The 19,948-nt window shown below is 41.4% G+C and overlaps 2 protein-coding genes and 1 long non-coding RNA gene across 5 annotated transcripts in view; 1 reads left to right on the forward strand and 2 right to left on the reverse strand.

Annotated features, from left to right (window-relative positions):
- LOC102285030 (survival motor neuron protein) overlaps positions 1-1,820 on the reverse strand; it is a 32,478-nt gene extending 30,658 nt beyond the window's left edge. For all 3 annotated transcript variants that reach the window (XM_005889344.3, XM_005889345.2, XM_070357572.1), the window contains exon 1: positions 1,670-1,820. In XM_005889344.3, coding sequence (XP_005889406.1) covers positions 1,670-1,744 — 75 coding nt within the window. In that variant the 5' untranslated portion in view covers positions 1,745-1,820. The remainder of the gene's footprint in view (positions 1-1,669) is intronic.
- Positions 1,819-12,041, forward strand: LOC106700535 (uncharacterized). The gene is made up of 4 exons (XR_011461461.1): positions 1,819-1,941; positions 3,847-3,961; positions 4,185-4,240; positions 8,975-12,041. It is a non-coding gene; the product is annotated as an uncharacterized lncRNA (long non-coding RNA).
- A 103-nt stretch (positions 12,042-12,144) lies between these two features.
- LOC102284748 (small EDRK-rich factor 1) lies at positions 12,145-15,968 on the reverse strand. The gene is made up of 3 exons (XM_005889343.3): positions 15,790-15,968; positions 14,682-14,790; positions 12,145-12,411 (listed from the first exon to the last, which is right to left on the reverse strand). The coding sequence occupies exons 1-3, from the start codon at positions 15,794-15,796 to the stop codon at positions 12,339-12,341; spliced, it is 189 nt and encodes a 62-aa protein (XP_005889405.1). The 5' UTR covers positions 15,797-15,968; the 3' UTR covers positions 12,145-12,338.
- Between the last annotated feature and the right edge of the window lie 3,980 nt (positions 15,969-19,948).

Consider the following 19,948-nt stretch of genomic DNA (forward strand, 5'->3'; position numbering starts at 1 on the left):
GTGTTGGAGAAGACTCTTGAGAGTCCCTTGGACTGCAAGGAGATCCAACCAGTCCATTCTGAAGGAGATTAGCCCTGGGATTTCTTTGGAAGGAATGATGCTAAAGCTGAAACTCCAGTACTTTGGCCACCTCATGTCAAGAGTTGACTCATTGGAAAAGACTCTGATGCTGGGAGGGATTGGGGGCAGGAGGAGAAAGGGATGACAGAGGATGAGATGGCTAGATGACATCACTGATGGACGTGAGTCTGAGTGAATTCCGGGAGTTGGTGATGGACAGGGAGGCCTGGCGTGCTGGGATTCATGGGGTCGAAAAGAGTCAGACACAACTGAGCAACAATCATACTATCTAGTCTCCTTTAAATTCATAACCACAAATCTGAAGTAGGCCTTGAATGTTTCCTAGCAACAATTCCACTACATTTAATCCAACACTCACCCAGTCTCCTAGAGGCTCACTTCCTACCTTCTCTCTTCCCTAACCTCCAACACCTGACCCCTGCTCCCTCCTCACTACTGATGACTTGCTTCTTTTACTGAGAGAATAGCAACAATCAAAACAGAATTTTCATAATCTCCTGCCACTCTATCTGCCCATCCACACAAATCTGTACCCATACAACTGAACTGTCAATATTTCTAACAAAGGCCAAATCCATTCCCTCCTACCTACTCTAGAACATTGCTGCTGCAATCCTCTTCTTTCTTCTGCGAAATCAATTATATCGTCCTTATTGGATCTTTCCTATCAGTCCACAAACATGCTGAAACATTGTTCCCATCTTCAAAATAAAAAACCAATTAAGAATCCTCTTTATCTCACTCCCTCTCCATCTGATTTCTCTATCTTCCAGTACCCACAATAAAACTTGAAATATTTGCTTATATGCGTTGCCTTGAATTTCTCCTCTCCGACTCTTGAACTCGCTCCAATCACATTTCACTCAAGAATGAGTTCTAAACTACCACAACACTGTTAATCGGCTATGCTGCTGCTGCTGCTGCTAAGTCGCTTCAGTCGTGTCCGACTCTGTGCGACCCATAGACGGCAGCCCACCCACCAGGCTCCACCCCCCGGTCCCTGGGATTTTCCAGGCAAGAGTACTGGAGTTGGGTGCCATATCCCAATACAAAAGTTAAAAAAAATATATTTTTTTAAAGAATGAGTTCAAATCTTACCCCCTTATGAACCTGTTCTACGTGTAGTCTTCCCCATCTTAGTAAAAGGCAACTTAATCTTTTTAGTTCTTCAGAACAATCTTGGAGTTATCCTTCACTTTCCTCTCACGCGTCTATTATTGTATCCACGTGCACAACCTGTTGCCTCTGATTTCAAAATATATCCAGAATCCAAGTGATTTTGCTCTTCACGGCTTAACAATTGGATCATTTCAATAAACACCTAACTAGTTTCCCTGCTTCGCCCTGGCCTGTCCCCACACAGGTCCCACGCCCTCTCAGAGCTAGGGGGTGGACAGCCAAGGGACAGTCAAGTGGCGGCAGCGCTCAAAGTCATTACGGAGCCCAAACTGGGCGAAGAAGGAGCTTGAGGCTGAGGCTCCCAGGTGGGGAAAGATGTAGAAACATGCGGATCACGGCCGCGCAGTGAGCAGACCGGCCGGGGAAGGAGCGCGGGGGTCGGTGGGCGACAGCGGGGCCTCAACCTCACCTCGCCAGTGCCGCGCCGGAACAGTACCGAGTCCTCTGGCTCCGGGAAGCCGCCGCCGCCTCCGCCCATCGCCATGGCTAGCCTGCCGCCGGGTGCGCGGCGTGGGTTCCGTCCCTCGGCGAGTGACGACTTCCGCCGCCCGGCCTCTGGGACCGGAAGAGCATGGCGGCCGGAGGCCGCCGGCCGGCGTCCGAGGTGCCCCGCGTGCTCTCCGCCCGCGGGCGCCACCTGCCTCCGTCGGCTTCCGTCGGGCGCGTTGGTGTGCCCTCTCTGTATCCTTTAAGTTCTTTGATCTCACTCTTTCGTCTGCTCGTGGAATGTTTCGACCCGTTTTTTGTTTTAAACAATAAGTCCTCTTAGAAAAATGGTGTTCGTTGCAGGTCACTTAGAAAATATGGGTAAGCAAGAAGTAAAAGTTGGTCCATTGTTAACCGATAATTATATAGCTGCCATTTTTTTAAAAAGTGCTTTTAAGACATTCATGTACTTGTGCTAAGTTGCTTCAGCCGTGTCCGACTTTGTGTGACCCTATGGACTGTAGTCCACCAGGCTCCTCTGTCCATGGGATTCTCCAGACTGCAGGGGGTTGCCATTTCCTCCTTCAGGAGATGGTCCCCATCCAGGGATTGAATCTGCATCTCTTGCAGTCTTCTACATTGGCAAGGATGGAAGGATGTGTGGGTCCTCAGTCATGTCCAGCTCTTTCCGACCCTATGGACTGTGGCCCGCCAGACTCCTCTGTCCATGGGGATTCTCCAGGCAAGAATACTGGAGTGGGTTGCCGTGCCCGCCACCAAGGGATCTTCGCAAGCCAGGGATCGAACCCACATCTCTTGCGTTTCTTCCATTAGCAGGCAGGTTCTTTACCACTAGCGCCACCTGGGAAGCCCCTTTATGTACTTATGTTCACAACAATCTTTTGAATTAGGGGCTGTTATTACCATTTAATCGGAGAAGGCAATGGCACCCCACTCCAGTACTCTTGCCTGGAAAATCCCATGGACAGAGGAGCCTGGAAGGCTGCAGTCCATGGGGTTGCTGAGGGTCGGACTTTTCACTTTTGTGCATTGGAGATGGAAATGGCAACCCACTCCAGTGTTCTTGCCTGGAGAATCCCAGGGATGGGGGAGCCTGGTGGGCTGCCGTCTATGGGGTCGCACAGAGTCGGACACGATTGAAGCGACTTAGCATGGCAAGGTGTTCCCATTTAAAGATGAGTAAACCGAGGCACAGAGCATTTACACAGCTATCTGGAATCCAGCATTCCTTTAACACGGCCCAGCCATAGCATTTGGCTTAATATTCTCCCAAATCTTCTTGTGACTTTTTGAACTTAAAACCATGAATTGTATTTTTTTTTTTAATCTTTGTGTTTACATGGGTCAAGCAGGTTTTAGTTCTTTGTAGAAGCTTGCCCTATACTTTTCCAGTATTCCTTATTGAGCATTTAGACTTGCTAAATGGCTTCCATGTTCCTATTGTAAGTGAATTTTTTTTAAAAGTCAGGGAAATTTGAGGGCTCCCTTCGGCTTCTGTAGATACCAGAAATAGATGTATTTTTTAAACGCTTCAGTCATAATTCTCACAATGGCAATATGATGCAGAAGTTTAAACAGTTTGGAACCAGGTTTCTTTTAAAATTTTTTTAAATAGACTACATTTTATAATACTCATCATTTAAAAAAATTTGATGGCTTTTGGCTGTGCTGGGTCTTCCTTGCTGCATGGTCTTTCTCTAGTTGTGGCAAGGGAGCCTATTCATTATTTAAGGCGTACAATTTAGCGGGTTTTAGTATAGTCACAAGACTGTGCATTTCCACCACTAAATTGCAAAATGTTTTAATCACCCCCCAAAAGAAACCTTGTATCCAGTAAAGTCACTCCACATGCTCTCCTTTTCCCAGTCCCTCACAACCACTAACCTACTGTCTAGATTTGCTTGCTCTGGATATTTCATGTAAATGGCATCATATATGATCTTTTGTGCCTTTCTTCACTTAGCATGTTTTCAAGGAGGAATTAGCTTTAATTAGTATTTAATGGCAAGTTTCTTTGTTGAAAAAGTATTTCTACTTACCAGAAAATTTCCCCTTACTTGGTTCCTCAATAAAAATGAACTACAGCAATTTTTGTTATCAGAGAAAACATGTTCTTTTTTTCTTGATGGTGACATCCAGATTTGAATCACTATATGGATTTTACAAAGTTATTGCACATGATAGACAAAGCACTCAAAGCATAGGGTAGTGGATTTTCAAAGGAAACCATTTCATCCGATTTGAAGGCACTTATGTAAGTATTACATTTAACATCACAATCATGGAGGGTCCCAGGTCTGAGTACCTTGCCTGACACCAGGCAGGGGCCTCATACACATGGCTGAATGTGTAATTCCCCCTACTGCAGGAACGGCTCCATTCTCTAAGGTCCTAGGACCCTCTTACAGGCTAGTCCTGGTGGTTCTGTCCTGTACACACAACACTCTATTTTCATATTCTGTTTTTCCTGCTAACAGCCCCTGTGAGCAAGTGTCTTCACGTTTTATCTCTGTTCTCATGAGGCCAGTTCAGAGTAAGTGATGCCTAAAAAGTGTTTGGTAAATCAATGAATTGTTTGACCCCATCCCAGCTTTGACACTTCTGTCAGTAGGCTAGTCTGCTGCTACTGCTGCTGCTGCTGCTGCTAAGTCGCTTCAGTCATGTCCGACTCTGCGACCCCTACTAGAGGAAGGTTATTCACAAATGTATAAATTGTACTTGCGTGAGAAAGAATTTCATTAAGTATACCTCCAGATGTTCAAGCTGGATTTAGAAAAGGCAGAGGAACCAGAGATCAAATTGCCAACATCTGTTGGATCCTTGAAAAAGCAAGAGAGTTCCAGAAAAATATATGCTTAATTGACTATGCCAAAGCCTTTGACTCTGTCGATCAATACAAACTGTGGAAAATTCTTCAACAATGGGAATACCAGACCACCTTACTGGCCTCCTGAGAAATCTGTATGCAGGTCAAGAGGCAACACTTAGAAATGGACATGGAACAATGGATAGGTTGCAAATTGGGAAAGGAGTACATCAAGGCTGTATATCGTCACCCTGCTTATTTAACTTATATGCAGAGTACGTCATGTGAAATTCCAGGCTGGATGAAGCACAAGCTGGAATCAAGATTGCCAAGAGAAATATCAATAACCTCAGATACGCAGATGACACCACCCTTATGGCAGAAAGCAAAGAGGAACTGAAAAGGGACTGTTGGGCCATTTCTTAGCATCTGATCCAGTTGGTGAGGAAAGTGACAGCATTCCAAAGTAGGCTGTTGAAAGAAACAACTCTTTCCCAGTAACAGCTCTTTTGCTTAAAATTGCCTTCCCACTGTCACTGGAGCTGTTTTCAAGTTATCGTGAAATGCCAACAGACGGTGTGGGTTAACTTTAACAGTAAATCATGGCTTCATAGATTAATTAATTGCTGCACAAATAAGTTGATGTATATGCTTTTAAATCTTACATAACAAGAAGTAAAACAAGTCAAACCATTTTTTCTTTGAAGACCTAAAAAAACAGAGTGTCTCTGATGATCTTGAAAACTGTATACTGGCTTCAAGGCAGATTGTTCTGTAATTTGACCAACAATAATGTAGAACTTTTCATACATGTTTATAAAATAAACCTTAAAAGAAAAAACCTTAACTTCATGAACTGGAACCAGTCTTTGTGCATATGGCATTTACACACCAAAAACCTACATTTGGTGAATCTTGGAACTTGCCATGATCAAGTAGGTTACTCAAATGATTAGTGAACAAGTTTCCACTTAGGGTAATATATATCGGTATTGTCATGTACAACAGCCAATAAACAAAAGACCAAAACCAAGTAGTTCCTTTTACCTCATCTTCAGAGTCTATCTGAAGGATAGATCAGGATATTAGAGATGTGTCAGTGATTTGTGTACAAGAATGCTCACTATTAAAGCAGCAGAAATTTGAAAATTCCAAAGGATGTTTTGGAAGAATATTTGAATGATATTATGGACAGATAGTAGCATAATTCATAAATGACATAGATATAATCACTCATCCAATATGTAAAGTTTGGATTCATTTCCCTCACATCATACACCAAAATACATTCTGGGTGACTTTTTATAAAGTAACCTTTGGGATGGGGGAGATTTTAAGACAGAAATAAGAAACTATGCAAGGACTGAAAACTCAAATACCTTTTGGGGGTCAAGCAGGAAAAGGAGATGAGTAAAGAGTAAGCAATAAGGGGTGCTGGGTACTGTAATCAGTTAACTCAAGACTACCCCTCTGCATACCTCCGCACCCCCACTCACTCCACCTACTTCCCATCCTAAACAAAGGCATTCAAGTTCACAGTAAAAAATTTTAACATGTCAGGACAAGTCTGCCGGTTGTCAGTCTGCATCTTCAGTTAATAAAGAAACTACACATTTAAATCAAAAGTACAATGAGATATCACCTCATATTGGTCAGAATGGCCATCACCAAAAACCCTACAAATAAATGCTGTAGAGAGTGTGGTGAGAAGGGAACCTCCTACACTATTGGTGGGAATGTAAATTGCTACAGCCACCATGGAGAACAGTATGGAGGTTCCTTAAAAACTAAAAATAGAACTACCACATAAATCCTGTAATCCCACTCCTGGGCATACATCTGGAGAAAACCATAATTCAAAAAGATGCATGCACCCCAATAATCACTGGAGCACTATTTACAATAGCTGAGACATGGAAGCAATGTCATTGACCGCAATATGGACAGACCTAGAGATTACTGTACTAAGGGAAGTAAGCCAGAGAAAGATACCATGTAATATTGCTTACATGTGGAATCTAAGAGAAAAAGATACAAAGAAACATATGTACAAAACAGAAATAGACCCACAGACATAAAAAACAAATTTATGGTTACCAAAGGGGACGGGGGTGGGAGAGAGAAATTAGGATTTTGGAATTAATATATACACCCAACTAGATGTAAAATAGATAATGAATACAGACCTATTGTATAGCACAGGGAACTATGAAACTCAATATTTTGTAATAACCTATGAAGGAAAAGAATCTGAAAAAAATATACATGTATGTATGTATAACTGAATCACTTTGCTGTACACCTGAAACACAACATTTTAAATCAACTATATACTTCAATTAAAAAAAGAAACTAGGCATTTGATCATGTAAATAACTGACAAAAATGACGTAAGTAAAATGAAAGGACAATAATTTAGAAAATATTTGTAACAAGAAAAGTGAATATTCCTTAATATATATAAAAAAAAGCTTGGTCAAATACAAATAACAGCAAAGTAAGCTAGTCATAGAAGAAAAAAACAAAAGAGCCAATAAATATTGAACAAATGTCCAAACTCTGGAAGCTCTGAATTCAGTCTGCTTGGATTCATATTCTTAACCTGCCACTAACTAGATGGGTGACCTTGGGGAAAGTCCTTAATCAAAACCTCAGTTTCGGGGCGGGGTGGAAAAAAAAAACACCTCAGTTTCCATAAACTCTATAAAAATGAACATAACAGGACTTCCCTGGTGGTCCAGTGGATAAGAATCTGCCTGCCAATACAGAGGACACAGGTTTGATGCCTCAGTTCAGTTCAGCCACTCAGTTGTGTCAGACTCTTTGTGACCCCATGGACTGCAGCACACGGGGCTTCCCTGTCCATCACCAATTCCCGAAACTTGCTCAAGCTCACGTCCATCAAGTCGGTGATGCCATTCAACCATCTCATCCTCTGTTGTCCCCTTCTCCTCCCGCCTTCAATCTTTCCCAGAATCAGGGTCTTTTGAAATGAGTCTGTTCTTTGCATCAGGTAGCCAAAGTATTGGAGTTTCAACTTCAGCATCAGTCCTTCCAATGAATAATCAAGACAGATATCCTTTAGGATGAACTGGTGGATGGTTGGATCTCCTTGCAGTCCAAGGGACTCTCAAGAGTCTTCTCCAACACCACAGTTCAAAAGCATCAATTCTTCCGTCCTCAGCTTTCTTTATAGTTCAACTCTCACATCCAAACATGACCACTGGAAAAACCATAGCCTTGACTAGACAGACCTTTGTTGGTAAAGTAATATCTCTACTTTTTAATATGCTGTCTAGGTTGGTCATAGCTTTTTTTCCAAGGAGCAAGCCTCTTTTAATTTTATGGCTGCAGTCACCATCTGCAGTGATTTTGGAGCCCCCCAAAATAAAGTCTCTCACTGTTTCTATTGTTTCCCCATCTATATGCCATGAAATGATTGGACTGGATGCCATAATCTTAGTTTTCTGAATGTTGAGCTTTAAGCCAACTTTTTCACTCTTTCACTTTCATCAAGAGGCTCTTTAGTTCTTCTTTGCTTTCTGCCATAAGAGTGGTGTCATCTGCATATCTGAGGTTATTGATATTTCTCCCGGCAATCTTGGTTCCAGCTTGTGCTTCATCTAGCCCGGCATTTCACATGATATACTCTGCATATAAGTTAAATAAGCAGGTTGACAATATACAAGCTTGATGTACTCCTTTCCCTATTTGGAACCAGTCTGTTGTTCTATGTCCATTTTTAAGTGCTTCTTGACCTGCATACAGATTTCTCAAGAGGCAGGTCAGGTGGTCTGGTATTCCCATCTCTTGAAGAATTTTCCAGTTTGTTGTGATCCACACAGTCAAAGGCTTTGGCATAGTCAATAAAACAGAAGTAGATGTTTTTCTGGAACTCTTGCTTTTTTGATTATCCAACCAATGTTGACAATTTGATCTCTGGTTCCTCTGCCTTTTCTAAATCCAGCTTGAACATCTGGAAGTTCGTGGTTCACATACTTTTGAAGCCTGGCTTGGAGAATTTTGAGCATTACTAGCATGTGAGATGAGGGCAATTGTGCGGTAGTTTGAGCATTCTTTGGCATTGCCTTTCTTTGGGATTGGAATGAAAACTGACCTTTTCCAGTCCTGTGGCCACTGCTGAGTTTTCCAAATTTGCTGGCATATTGCGTGCAGCAGCATCTTTTAGGATTTGAAATAGCTCCATTGGAATTCCATCACCTTCACTAGCTTTGTTTGTAGTGATGCTTCCTAAGGCCCACTTGACTTCGCATTCCAGGATGTCTGGGTCTAGGTGAGTGATCACACCATCATGGTTATCTGTGTCATGAAGATCTTTTTTGTACAGTTCTTCTATGTATTCTTGCCAGCTCTTAATATCTTCTGCTTCTGTTATGTCCATATCGTTTCTGTCCTTTATTGTGCCCATCTTTCCATGAAATGTTCCCTTGTCATCTCTAGTACTTGTTTGATGCCTGGCCCGCGAATATTCCACATGCTGCAGAGCAACTAAGCCTGTCCGCCACAAATACTTGAAGCCTTAGAGCCCATGCTCAGCAACAAGAGAAGCCACCACAAGGAGAAGCCTGCACACCACAACTAGAGACTAAGCCCTGCTCACCGCAACTAGAGCAAAGCCTGCACAGCAACAAAACCCCAGCAGAACCAAAAATAAACATATACATAGTTATATAATTATGTGTGTGTGTATATATATAATATGTATGTGTATGTATATACATATGTGTATATAAATGATCCCACAGGCCACAAGGCATGGTCAAAAAAAAATACACAGGATTTCTCTTATTCTTTATGAAGAATTTTATGTGAATTTATAATTATCTCAAAATTTTAAAAAGATTAAAAAGACCAAGTACTTTATTTCAACAATGAATTCATTCAAGTAAGTGCCATAAAAATTAATCAAAAAACATTGTTTTGGATTTAAATTTTAATGATTAGTTACAACCTAGAAATCTTCCTTATCAATATCTATATTCTTTTGAAGATGGAAATTTTCTCCAGATTTTTGAGAATTAACGTTTAATTATTTATTGCCGTGCCTTGAGGGCCTGTAGGATCTTAGCTCCCTCAAGTGACGTGTTAGTCGCTCAGTCATGTCCAGCTCTTTGTGACCCTGTGAACTGTAGCCTACCAGGCTTCTCTGTCCATGGAATTCTCCAGGCAAGAATACTGGAGTGGGTTGCTATTCCCTTCTCCAGAGAATCTTCCTGACCCAGGAATCGAACTGGGGTCTCCTGTATTGCAGGCAGATTCTTTACTGTTTGTTTACTAGTTCCCTGACCAGGGGTCAAACCATCCCTACCCCCCACCCCTGCCCACTTTGGAAGCTATGAGTCTTAACCACTGTACCAGCAAGGAAGTCTCAAGAATGAACTTTTGAAAAGTCCAAAGTCATTCCTCTCCACAGGATATTTTAGACATGAAAATTATTCATCTTTTAAAAAAGGAAATAAAGGGGGCTTCCCTGGGGGTCCAGGGGTTGGGACTCTGCTCTTCCACTGCACACGGAGTGGGTTTGACTCCTGGTCAGGGAACCAGGATCCTGCTGCATGCCACTCAGTTTGGCCAAAAAAAAAAGAAAGGATGCGGCTTCAAGCATAATAAGCTCTTTGTACTCAAGGCTTATCACTCTGTAAAGAAATTCTGGAGATAGAATTACAGAAATCAGACTCAAAGAATCTTTGTGGTACAATCAGTCTTCTTCATTATATCTTTCATTGGAATGTAACTTAAGCTGTTGTAGTCCTTTTGACCTTGTGAGCACCATCAAAGAAAGTGGTTTTTTTTTTTGCCATGTGGTATGTGGGATCTTAGTTTCCTGGCCAGGATCAAACCCATGCCCCTGGCATTGGAAGTGCAGACCTCTAACCACTGGGCCACTAGGGAAGTTCCTCCATCATATAAAGTTTTGAAGATGAAAGGTAACCCCCACAATAGAACACAGCTTTATTTTAACCGAAAATCTTTGTTAATATGAAGATAACTCAAGCTAAAAAACATGTTTGCCTTATTCGTATTAGAGACACTTAGGATTCCGTCCTGTTTATGGTTGGTACCATGGGTAAGTGACCTATCACAAGATCACTAGAACTATCATTAAGATGTTAGCTGAACTCTTGAAGATCTGTCCATTCATGTAGTGGTAGACGTAATAGATGATCAGTAAAAACCTGAATTGTATGATGTGAAAAATCAAATATTTGAGTAATATTTTAAAGTTATTCATCACTTCATGATATTTTTATTCTTCTTGCAATAAATATGCATGTTTACTTCAGAATAGAATGAGGTTTCAAACGTCAGTTTCTCTAAGTTAATGTATTTCCAAATTTAAAATCAAGTCACAAATTTTTGAAGAGTCTCAGAACAGATTAAAATTGGCAAATATAGATAATAAAGGCAGTGGATCAGCCAGTAAAAAGCTAGTATGAAGGTTAAAAAACAAAAGCAACTAAAACTACAATTAGATGCTAAGTAATGCATAAAATAAAAAGATATAAAATATATCAAAAACATAAAATGTAGGGTGTGAAAGAAAAGGGAACACTTGTACACTGTTGTTTGGGTATGTAAATTGGTGTAGCCACTGTGGAAAACAGCATGGAGGATCCTTAAAACACTAAAAATAGAAACACCATATGATCCAGCAATAACACTCTTTAGAGTATCTGAAGAAAATGAAAACACTAATTTGAAAAGATGCACGCACCCCAATGTGCACAGCAGCATTATTTACAATAGCTAAGATATGGAAGCAATCTAGTGTCCAATCAACAGACGAATGGATAAAGAAGATGTGGTATATATGTGCGTGCAGATTCACACATACACACAAATATTACTCAGTGATTAAAAAAAAATGAAATTTTGCCATTTGCAACAATGTACATGGACTTGGTGGGAATTAGGCTTAGTGGAGTCAGACAAAGACAAATTCCGTATAGTTTCACTTACATGTGTAAACAATTAGACTGCAATAAAAAATACTAACATGTCATAGGAAAAGAGGCACTCTTAGAACACTAAGAGTGAATCCTAATGTAAACTATGTACTTTGGGTGATAATGATGTGTCAATGTAGGTTCATTAGTTATAACAAAGGTACCACTCTGGCTGGGGATGTTCATCATGGGGAGGCTATGCATGAGTAAAGCCAGGGGGTATACCAGAAATCTAATAAATTTTGCTGTGACCCTAATTTTGCTCTAAAAAAATTAAGCCTATTAAGAAAGGCACTCATTCCAGAAAATTTTAAAGCTGTGAGTGAGTTCTTACTGAGACTTCATTTAGTTTACCTTCTTTTAGTTGTGGTTCCAAGTGGTTTGCACTATTTTGTAAATTCTTCAAGCAAACTAGTTGACTACAGAGCAAAATTAGATAAATGTATCTTAAATTCTGCTATACTATGTTATATATATTACTATATGCTATATATAAACTATTATACTATTATATATTATATAGACTTTAAAGATCTACATTAACAAAGTTTATGGCAAAGATTCTAGATTTGTATACATGATCCTATTACCTGATCATATTACCTTTCTAATAAATTATATAAATGCTCACTGCTGATAAAAAAAATAATGTTCACCAATATGTCATATGCATGGTTAGTGTTTTATTCTTTGAAGAGTGGTTCTGAAACATCACACTAAGTCAGGTTGAAAGGAAAAGTTTAAAATAGTTTTATAAGGATATAACATATGTACTGACTGTTCACTCTACAAAATCTTGATCATAGAGCTTATGATACACCTAGTTAGCAGTAGCACCCAGGTTTTCCAGATAGTCATTATTTCTCTCTTGTTTGCATAGACTTCCTCTCATTGGCTGCCTTCTGCTTTTGTTGCATGATCTCAGAGTCCCTATAACGGGGAAAAAGGCTGTAAGTCGTTACAGAAAAATTATGTTCTCCCTTGTATTCTATAATAATCCATTCAGTATCATAGAAGACAATTTAAAAGAAGACATACAGTTTCATGTCTTTCCATTTTCATGGGTGGAGATGGAATGAATGGGAAGGCAAAGAACAGAAATGCTTTGAAGTCTTATTTTGAATACAATTTGTGTTCAGGTATGTGTGTGTGTCCTTATGTTTCATATATACCACACATCTACACATCATTTGACAAGAGGCAGTTATATGCAGAAATAATGGCAGTTATTCTTGGTTGTCAACACAGTTAATTCACTCTAAATTTTTTCATGAAAGGGGCATTTCAGAAGTGTTCTAGGTATCTTAAATGATACCTAGGATTAGGACATAGATGTCATTATATTAAGCAATTCAGTTTCTTACAAGCCAAAAGCCAAATAGCTAGTGATGAAAAATGGATTACACTCAAGCAGGATATTCAGGGCATTTTCTTAACCCTTTGTGTCTCTGGTTGAACAGCAAGTACTAAGAACTAAGACCAAACTACCTGGGCTGGATGGTCCATGAGCCCATATTAAAAACATATTACACCACTGTATATTCAACAGCTCCAATGTGCCAGGCATTTTGCTGGCTCTGAATTAAATCCCACAACAACTTTGAGTTATTGTCTTTATGTTTCAGGTTAAAAAGTTAAAGGCTTAGAGCTAACTCATCTGCCTCAAATCATAAAAACCAAGGTTTGTCCAGTTTCAAAGTCGAGGCTCTTTCCTATATTGTCACTGCATATTTCATATTAGGCTTTAATTCAGGATAAGTAGCTCTGTCCGTGTCATTAAGACATTTCTGTAAAGCCAATAGCAAAAATAAAGAATGAGAAGGAAGGAAAAACAAGACAGTTACCCAAAAAAAATGAGGTATCCTGAATAAAAAGTTACTTTTCTGTTTGTGACCAAACTCTGCTGTGTTTGCTGTATGACACTAGTAGTGTTATTGAAGTTCAGAGCCTCACTCTCTCATTGCATGCATTGAGGCTAATACTGCTTTTCATGATTGTAATGAGTAGAGGTTGATATAGAGCACCTAGCACAGAGCTTTGTAAATAGTGGGTAGTCATTACGCAGTGGCTATCACTAAGCCACGCTGTACTAGGTCTCCCAACAAAAATATGATTTCAGCGTTACTGACCTGTATCACTCCGCTGATTAGTTCACCTCTACTCCTATCTAAGCAAATTTAAAGCAAAGCTTATCACTTTAACAATAAATGTCACAGAAAATGTGAAGTGGTAATTAAGGGATTCAACCTCATTAAACTCTGGCTGTATATCAGAATCACCTAGGGAACTTTTAAAGTCAGGTTTAACTTAAGTATAATAAAATGTACTACCTAGAGCACCTTTCTGGGGGCTCTGTAGCATGGTGGCATACGGGATCTTAATTCCAGGGCCAGCACAGAGTCTCAGCCACTGGACCACCAGGGAAGTCTCCCTAAAGCACCTTTTAATGTCCAACCCCAGACCGATTAAATCAGGACTGGGTGTAAGGCACAGGTTTGAGCAGACGTGAAGGTTTCCCAGGTGGTTCTAATGTGTAGCCAGGCTTGAGGACCGCAGAGAAGCCATAATGAACCCTGTGTCATCAATTATTCACCTGATCTCCAAGTTTCACATGGACAACAAAATTTGATTTTAGAAAAAAATTAAATTTTGCTAACTTTTTTTTAGAAAAATGAATGATTTTCCTAAAAAACCCTTAAGCTGTAAAGTATTTCTGTAGCAACTTTATATTATTTGTCATTTATAGTCATATATCAAGGCTGTATATCTGCATTCTCTCCAATTCAGTGGCTTCTGAAGATATAACTACATATACTTTGTATCTTTTTCAAAAGAGTTATCAATATAATTGGTGACCTGTCATACAGACAAGTATAGGCAGGTTGTCTGCTTTGAAAATGTTTATCCTTAGCACCTAACAATGCTTTGCACACAGAAGCTAAATGAAATTCTTATGGTTGTTGTGGAGTTGAATGAAATTCTCTGCAAGACAAATTATAGCTTGAGAGCTTCAAATTCTTCATCCATGAGTTGGGATAATGACTACCCTACATAGTTTTAGTATGACTGGCACATAACCGATAGGCAACTGTTACCTGTTCCTGCAGGTTAGGCCTCATTCTACTAAGGACTTAAAAACTGCTTTCCATTCTTCAGAATGAAAACTTCTGTGACTTGAGAATTCCTTCACTATCACTTACCGCTGCTTCCTCTGAGAGGTAGTCAGGCTATCCTCTTTTCTTTTTCCCTTACTAATTTCCTGGGATTTCTTCATGTTTTTCTGGCGGGCAAGTTCTCGTTGATTTCCACCTACAAAGAGAAACAGCCATGTTATTTTTCCATCTCCAAAATTGATAATTCCATTCTAGGGCTCTTATTTAAAAGGATTTGAAGTTTGCCTTTGACAAGATGAGCCAGCAGAGTACTGCATGGAAAGGTGTTTAGGGATCTGACGACAAGAAGGAAGCTTAAAGGTAAATACTTAAGGTCTTAATAATATTATGGTACCCCTTAAGGTGCTCCCTGACTATAAATACCAGACCTCTTAAAAGAAGCATTCCAATGGTCTGTCTATATGGACCAGTATCCTAAAATAAAGTCTGGCTTTTTGAGATGAAGAGAGAAAGATCCATACCACAGATCATATCTCGCACACATTTTGTTATTTTTAGTCGCTCATTTGTGTCCAACTCTTTTGCGACGACTGTAGCCCGCCAGGCTCCTCTGTTCATTGGATTTCCCAGGCAAGAATACTGGAGTGGGTTGCCATTTCCTTCTCCAGGGGATCTTCCAGACCCAGGGATCGAGCCTGTATCTCCTGTATTGGCAGGCGGGTTCTTTACCGCTAAACCATCAGAGAAGCCCTCGCATAAGTTGGCCCATTGTAATTCAACCGTTAAGCGAGCAAATACAGCTGCTTCCAAGACAGTACCTTCCAGAGCCAAACAAAGAACTAGAGAGGAGACCCAGTGCTCGTTAGGCCTCAGGACTTTAAGTAGTAAGTACCAGCATAAACCACCTCCAGACCTAGGACCTCGCTCCCTGGGATCTCCACACACCTCACCTCCGGGGAGGGGTTCCTTACGTGTCAACTCGCCCCAGTGAGGCGGACACCTACCTGCCGGACCTTTCAGGCCGGACCAGACTCCAAAGCCCCTCTCCCTCCGCGGACTAAAAACCTGGTCCCCGTAGCTGCTAGACCGAAGGGGTTTCACCAGCCCGCCCCTGCCTCCTCGCCCGCCACGCCGCGGAGCTCGACTTCCTCGCAGGACACTCCCCGCCGCTTTCCCTACCCGTCCGCACACTCACGGGCCATGATGACAACCGGACCGAGCCTGGAAGAGAGCGACTCGGAAAAGCAACGACCGCCTCGCACGCTCAGCCGCCGTCCCCACCCGTTGATCTGGAAGACTAAGCCCCCGCCGGCCCCTCGCCGGGATACGCCTGGGCTCTGCCGGCGGCCCCGCCCACCGAGACCCGACAACAGCCGCCGGCGTGGCCGGCGAGCGACTGCGCGTGCGCGGCCAGGGGGGCGGGGCTGTGCTCTGCTGGGGCTCCGAAGCCGCAGCTGCCAGAGTAGGGCCGTAGGTCGGTCTCAGGGTTCTCTTTGGCCGTGCAAGTTTGGTGGCGTCCTGAAAGCGGGTCCTTGAGTCTGAGAGATGTATAGGCGTTTGGGGATTTCCCCCTCTGTATCCGGGGCACTGGGGCTTCACTAGCCCCCATATTTTTGGTAAAGACGTAAACACAACAGTATCTATAACTTTTTCGACAAAGAACGTTAGTTTTTTTGTTGTTGTTTCACCGCATCCCATTGTAGAGGCCGAACAGAGAGAAGGGGGACAGAACAGGTTGAAGGTTAATTGTGAAAGGCAGTGTTGGCCCTTTACATCTTTTCCTTCTTTATTCACGCACCAAGCCTCAAGGTAGGCTTGTGCTGTGCTGTGCTTAGTTGTTCAGTCGTCTCCGACTCTGCGCCCTCAGGGACCGCCATGGGATTCTCCGGGCGAGAACACTGCAGTGGGTTGCCATGCCCTCCTCCAGGGGATCTTCCCAACCCAGGGATCGGATCCAGGTCTCCCAACATTGCAGGCGGATTCTTTACCATCTGAGCCACCAGGGAAGCCCAAGGTAGGCTTAATTCTCATTTTAGGAAAGAGGAGCCTGAGACTCTGAGACCAGAAGCGCAGACCTAATAAGTAGGGACTGATAGAAGTGAGATTCAAATTTAAAAAGGACTCTCAAAGTCTCTTCATTTCCCATTTGATCCCAGTGCGCTTGTCACGGTGGATAGTACTTTAGAGTTCTGTGGATCTGTGCTTGGGTTGTGTGATGGGGAGAGAGTGCTAGGGAATGCAGTCTTATCACGAATTCAAAATAGCCGAGAATGTAAGTTATGACCAACCTAGATAGCATATTAAAAAGCAGAGACATTGCTTTGCCAACAAAGGTTCATCTAGTCAAGACTATGGTTTTTCCAGTAGTCACGTATGGATGTGAGAGTTGGACTATAAAGAAAGCTGAGCACCAAAGAATTGATGCTTTTGAACTGTGGTGTTGGAGAAGACTTTTGACCGTCACTTGGACTGCAAGGAGATCCAACCAGTCCATTCTGAAGGAGATCCAACCTGAGTGTTCATTGGAAGGACTGATGTTGAAGCTGAAACTCTAATACTTTGGTCACCTGATTCGAAGAACTGACTCATTTGAAAAGACCCTGATGCTGGGAAAGAGAAGGGGATGACAGAGGATCACCAACTCAGTGGACATAAGTTTGGGTAAAATCTGGGAGTTGGTGATGGACAGGGAAGCCTGGCGTGCTGCAGTCCATGGGGTTGCAAAGAGTTGGACACAACTAAGCGACTGAACTGAACCTAAACTTACATAAAAGCCATGGAGCATTTGCCCGTGCTAGAAACAGACATGGATGATTGGTGCTTATTTTCTTTGTTTGTTCCTCTATTTCAAACTGAGAAATGTGTAGAGTTTGTCTGGACACCCTAAAATCACCCTATTTTTTTTTAAGTTTTTAATTTGGAAGTTTTTTAATTTTTAAAGTTTTTAATTTTAATAATTCATATATATATGAATATATATAAAAAGTATAGAACATACCATGATGGACCTCTAAGTATATATGACCAAGCTTCAACATTTTTTATTTCACCTCATAAAAACTACTTTTTGAGGGTTCTGGATGTGGAATGTCTGGATATTGAAAGCCCAGCTTTCCCAATGAGTAGGTGTGTGAACTTGGGAATGTTATTTCATTGCATTAAAGCTTTCTTACCTAAAAATTGGGGAGGTAATTGTGCCTCCTTCACTCATCGAATGAGTATATGTGAAGTGCTCAGTGCCCAGCACGGGAATGCACTCACATGTTAGTTATATTTGTCATCATTCTTTCAACCTCCCAGAGCCTTTCCTGCTTACCATTGTCCCTGAATCCCACTCGTCCTCCTCAGTACTCCTCACAGGCCAGGTGTCTGTTTCCACGTAGAGTCCTCTTCTGCAGTAACTTGAGCAGGGGGAAAGAATGATTTTTCTGGCACTTTATAGAGATAAAGAGATCATCTAAAGAGGAAGGGAGGGGAGTTTGGGATTAAAGTTAAGTGGTAGAGTTGTTTCTGTGTGTGGTCTTAAGAGTCTAATTGAGTTTTTTCTTTGTAGCTACAACTATAGTTATTGAGCTGCAGGGATACACATGGTATATACTATGTATACAAGTAATATGTGTGTCTGCCAGACAAACCTGGGGACTTTTAAAATTATAATACTGATAAGACTATACCAACTTTGATATGTAAAAATATCTTATGATTTTATCTTAAATAGTAAAATTGAATCTGACTCTAGTCCCATCTCTTTACAAATAGGAAATTAAATCCTAGTCATTTTTTACTTCTTTACCCGCAGAATTGTGTGAATACCATAGACTCTGAGGTGAAACAGAACATTAGGGGAAAGGTCTGGTGTCTTCAGTGTATACCAGAATATGCTGTCCAAAGCTGTATGGTTCTGGCGGTAGCTCTAAGATTTTTGAGATATCTTCAGCAGGGGTTATTTTTGTCAAGTCCTTGAGCTGTCTTTCAGGATTTTCCACAGTTTATTGTGAGCCACACAGTCAAAGGCTTTGGCATAGTCAATAAAGCAGAAATATATGTTTTTCTGGAACTCTCTTGCTTTTTCGGTGATCCAGCGGATGTTGGCAATTTGATCTCTGGTTCCTCTGCCTTTTCTAAATCCAGCTTGAACATCTGGAAGTTCACGGTTCACATATTGCTGAAGCCTGGCTTGGAGAATTTTGAGCATTACTTTACTAGCGTGCGAGATGAGTGCAATTGTGCAGTAGTTTGAACATTCTTTGGCATTGCCTTTCTTTGGGATTGGAATGAAAACTGACCTTTTCCAGTCCTGTGGCCACTGCTGAGTTTTCCAAATTTGCTGGCATATTGAGTACAGCACTTTCACAGCATCATCTTTCAGGATTTGAAATAGCTCCACTGGAATTCCATCACCTCCACTAGCTTTGTTCATACTGATGCTTTCTAAGGCCCACTTGACTTCACATTCCAGGATATCTGGCTCTAGGTCAGTGATCACACCATCGTGATTATCTGGGTCTTGAAGCTCTTTTTTGTACAGTTCTTCTGTGTATTCTTGCCACCTCTTCTTAATATCTGTGGAAATTCTGAAAGAGATGGGAATACCAGACCACCTGACTTGCCTCTTGAGAAATTTGTATGCAGGTCAGAAAGCAACAGTTACAACTGGACATGGAACAACAGACTGGTTCCAAATAGGAAAAGGAATACGTCAAGGCTGTATATTGTCACCCTGCTTATTTGATTTCTGTGCAGAGTACATCATGAGAAATGCTGGGCTGGAAGAAGCACAAGCTGGAATCAAGATTGCCGGGAGAAATATCAATAACTTCAGATATGCAGATGACACCACCCTTATGACAGAAAGTGAAGAGGAACTAGAAAGCCTCTTGATGAAAGTGAAAGTGGAGAGTGAAAAAGTTGGCTTAAAGCTCAACATTCAGAAAACAAAGATCATGGCATCTGATCCCATCACTTCATGGGAAATAGATGGGGAAACAGTGGAAACAGTGGCAGACTTTATATTTTGGGGCTCCAAAATCACTGCAGATGGTGACTGCAGCCATGAAATTAAAAGACGCTTACTCCTTGGAAGGAAAGTTATGACCAACCTAGATAGCATATTGAAAAGCAGAGACATTACTTTGCCAACAAAGGTCCGTCTAGTCAAGGCTGTGGTTTTTCCAGTGGTCATGTATTGATGTGAGAGTTAGACTGTGAAGAAAGCTGAGTGCAGAAGAATTGATGCTTTTGAACTGTGGAGAAGACTCTTGAGAGTCCCTTGACTGCAAGGAGATCCAACCAGTCCATTCTGAAGGAGATCAGCCCTGGGATTTCTTTGGAAGGAATGATGCTAAAGCTAAAAC

The sequence above is a fragment of the Bos mutus genome, chromosome 20 (genome assembly GCF_027580195.1).
Source record: "Bos mutus isolate GX-2022 chromosome 20, NWIPB_WYAK_1.1, whole genome shotgun sequence".
NCBI classification, from domain to species: Eukaryota; Metazoa; Chordata; class Mammalia; order Artiodactyla; family Bovidae; genus Bos; species Bos mutus.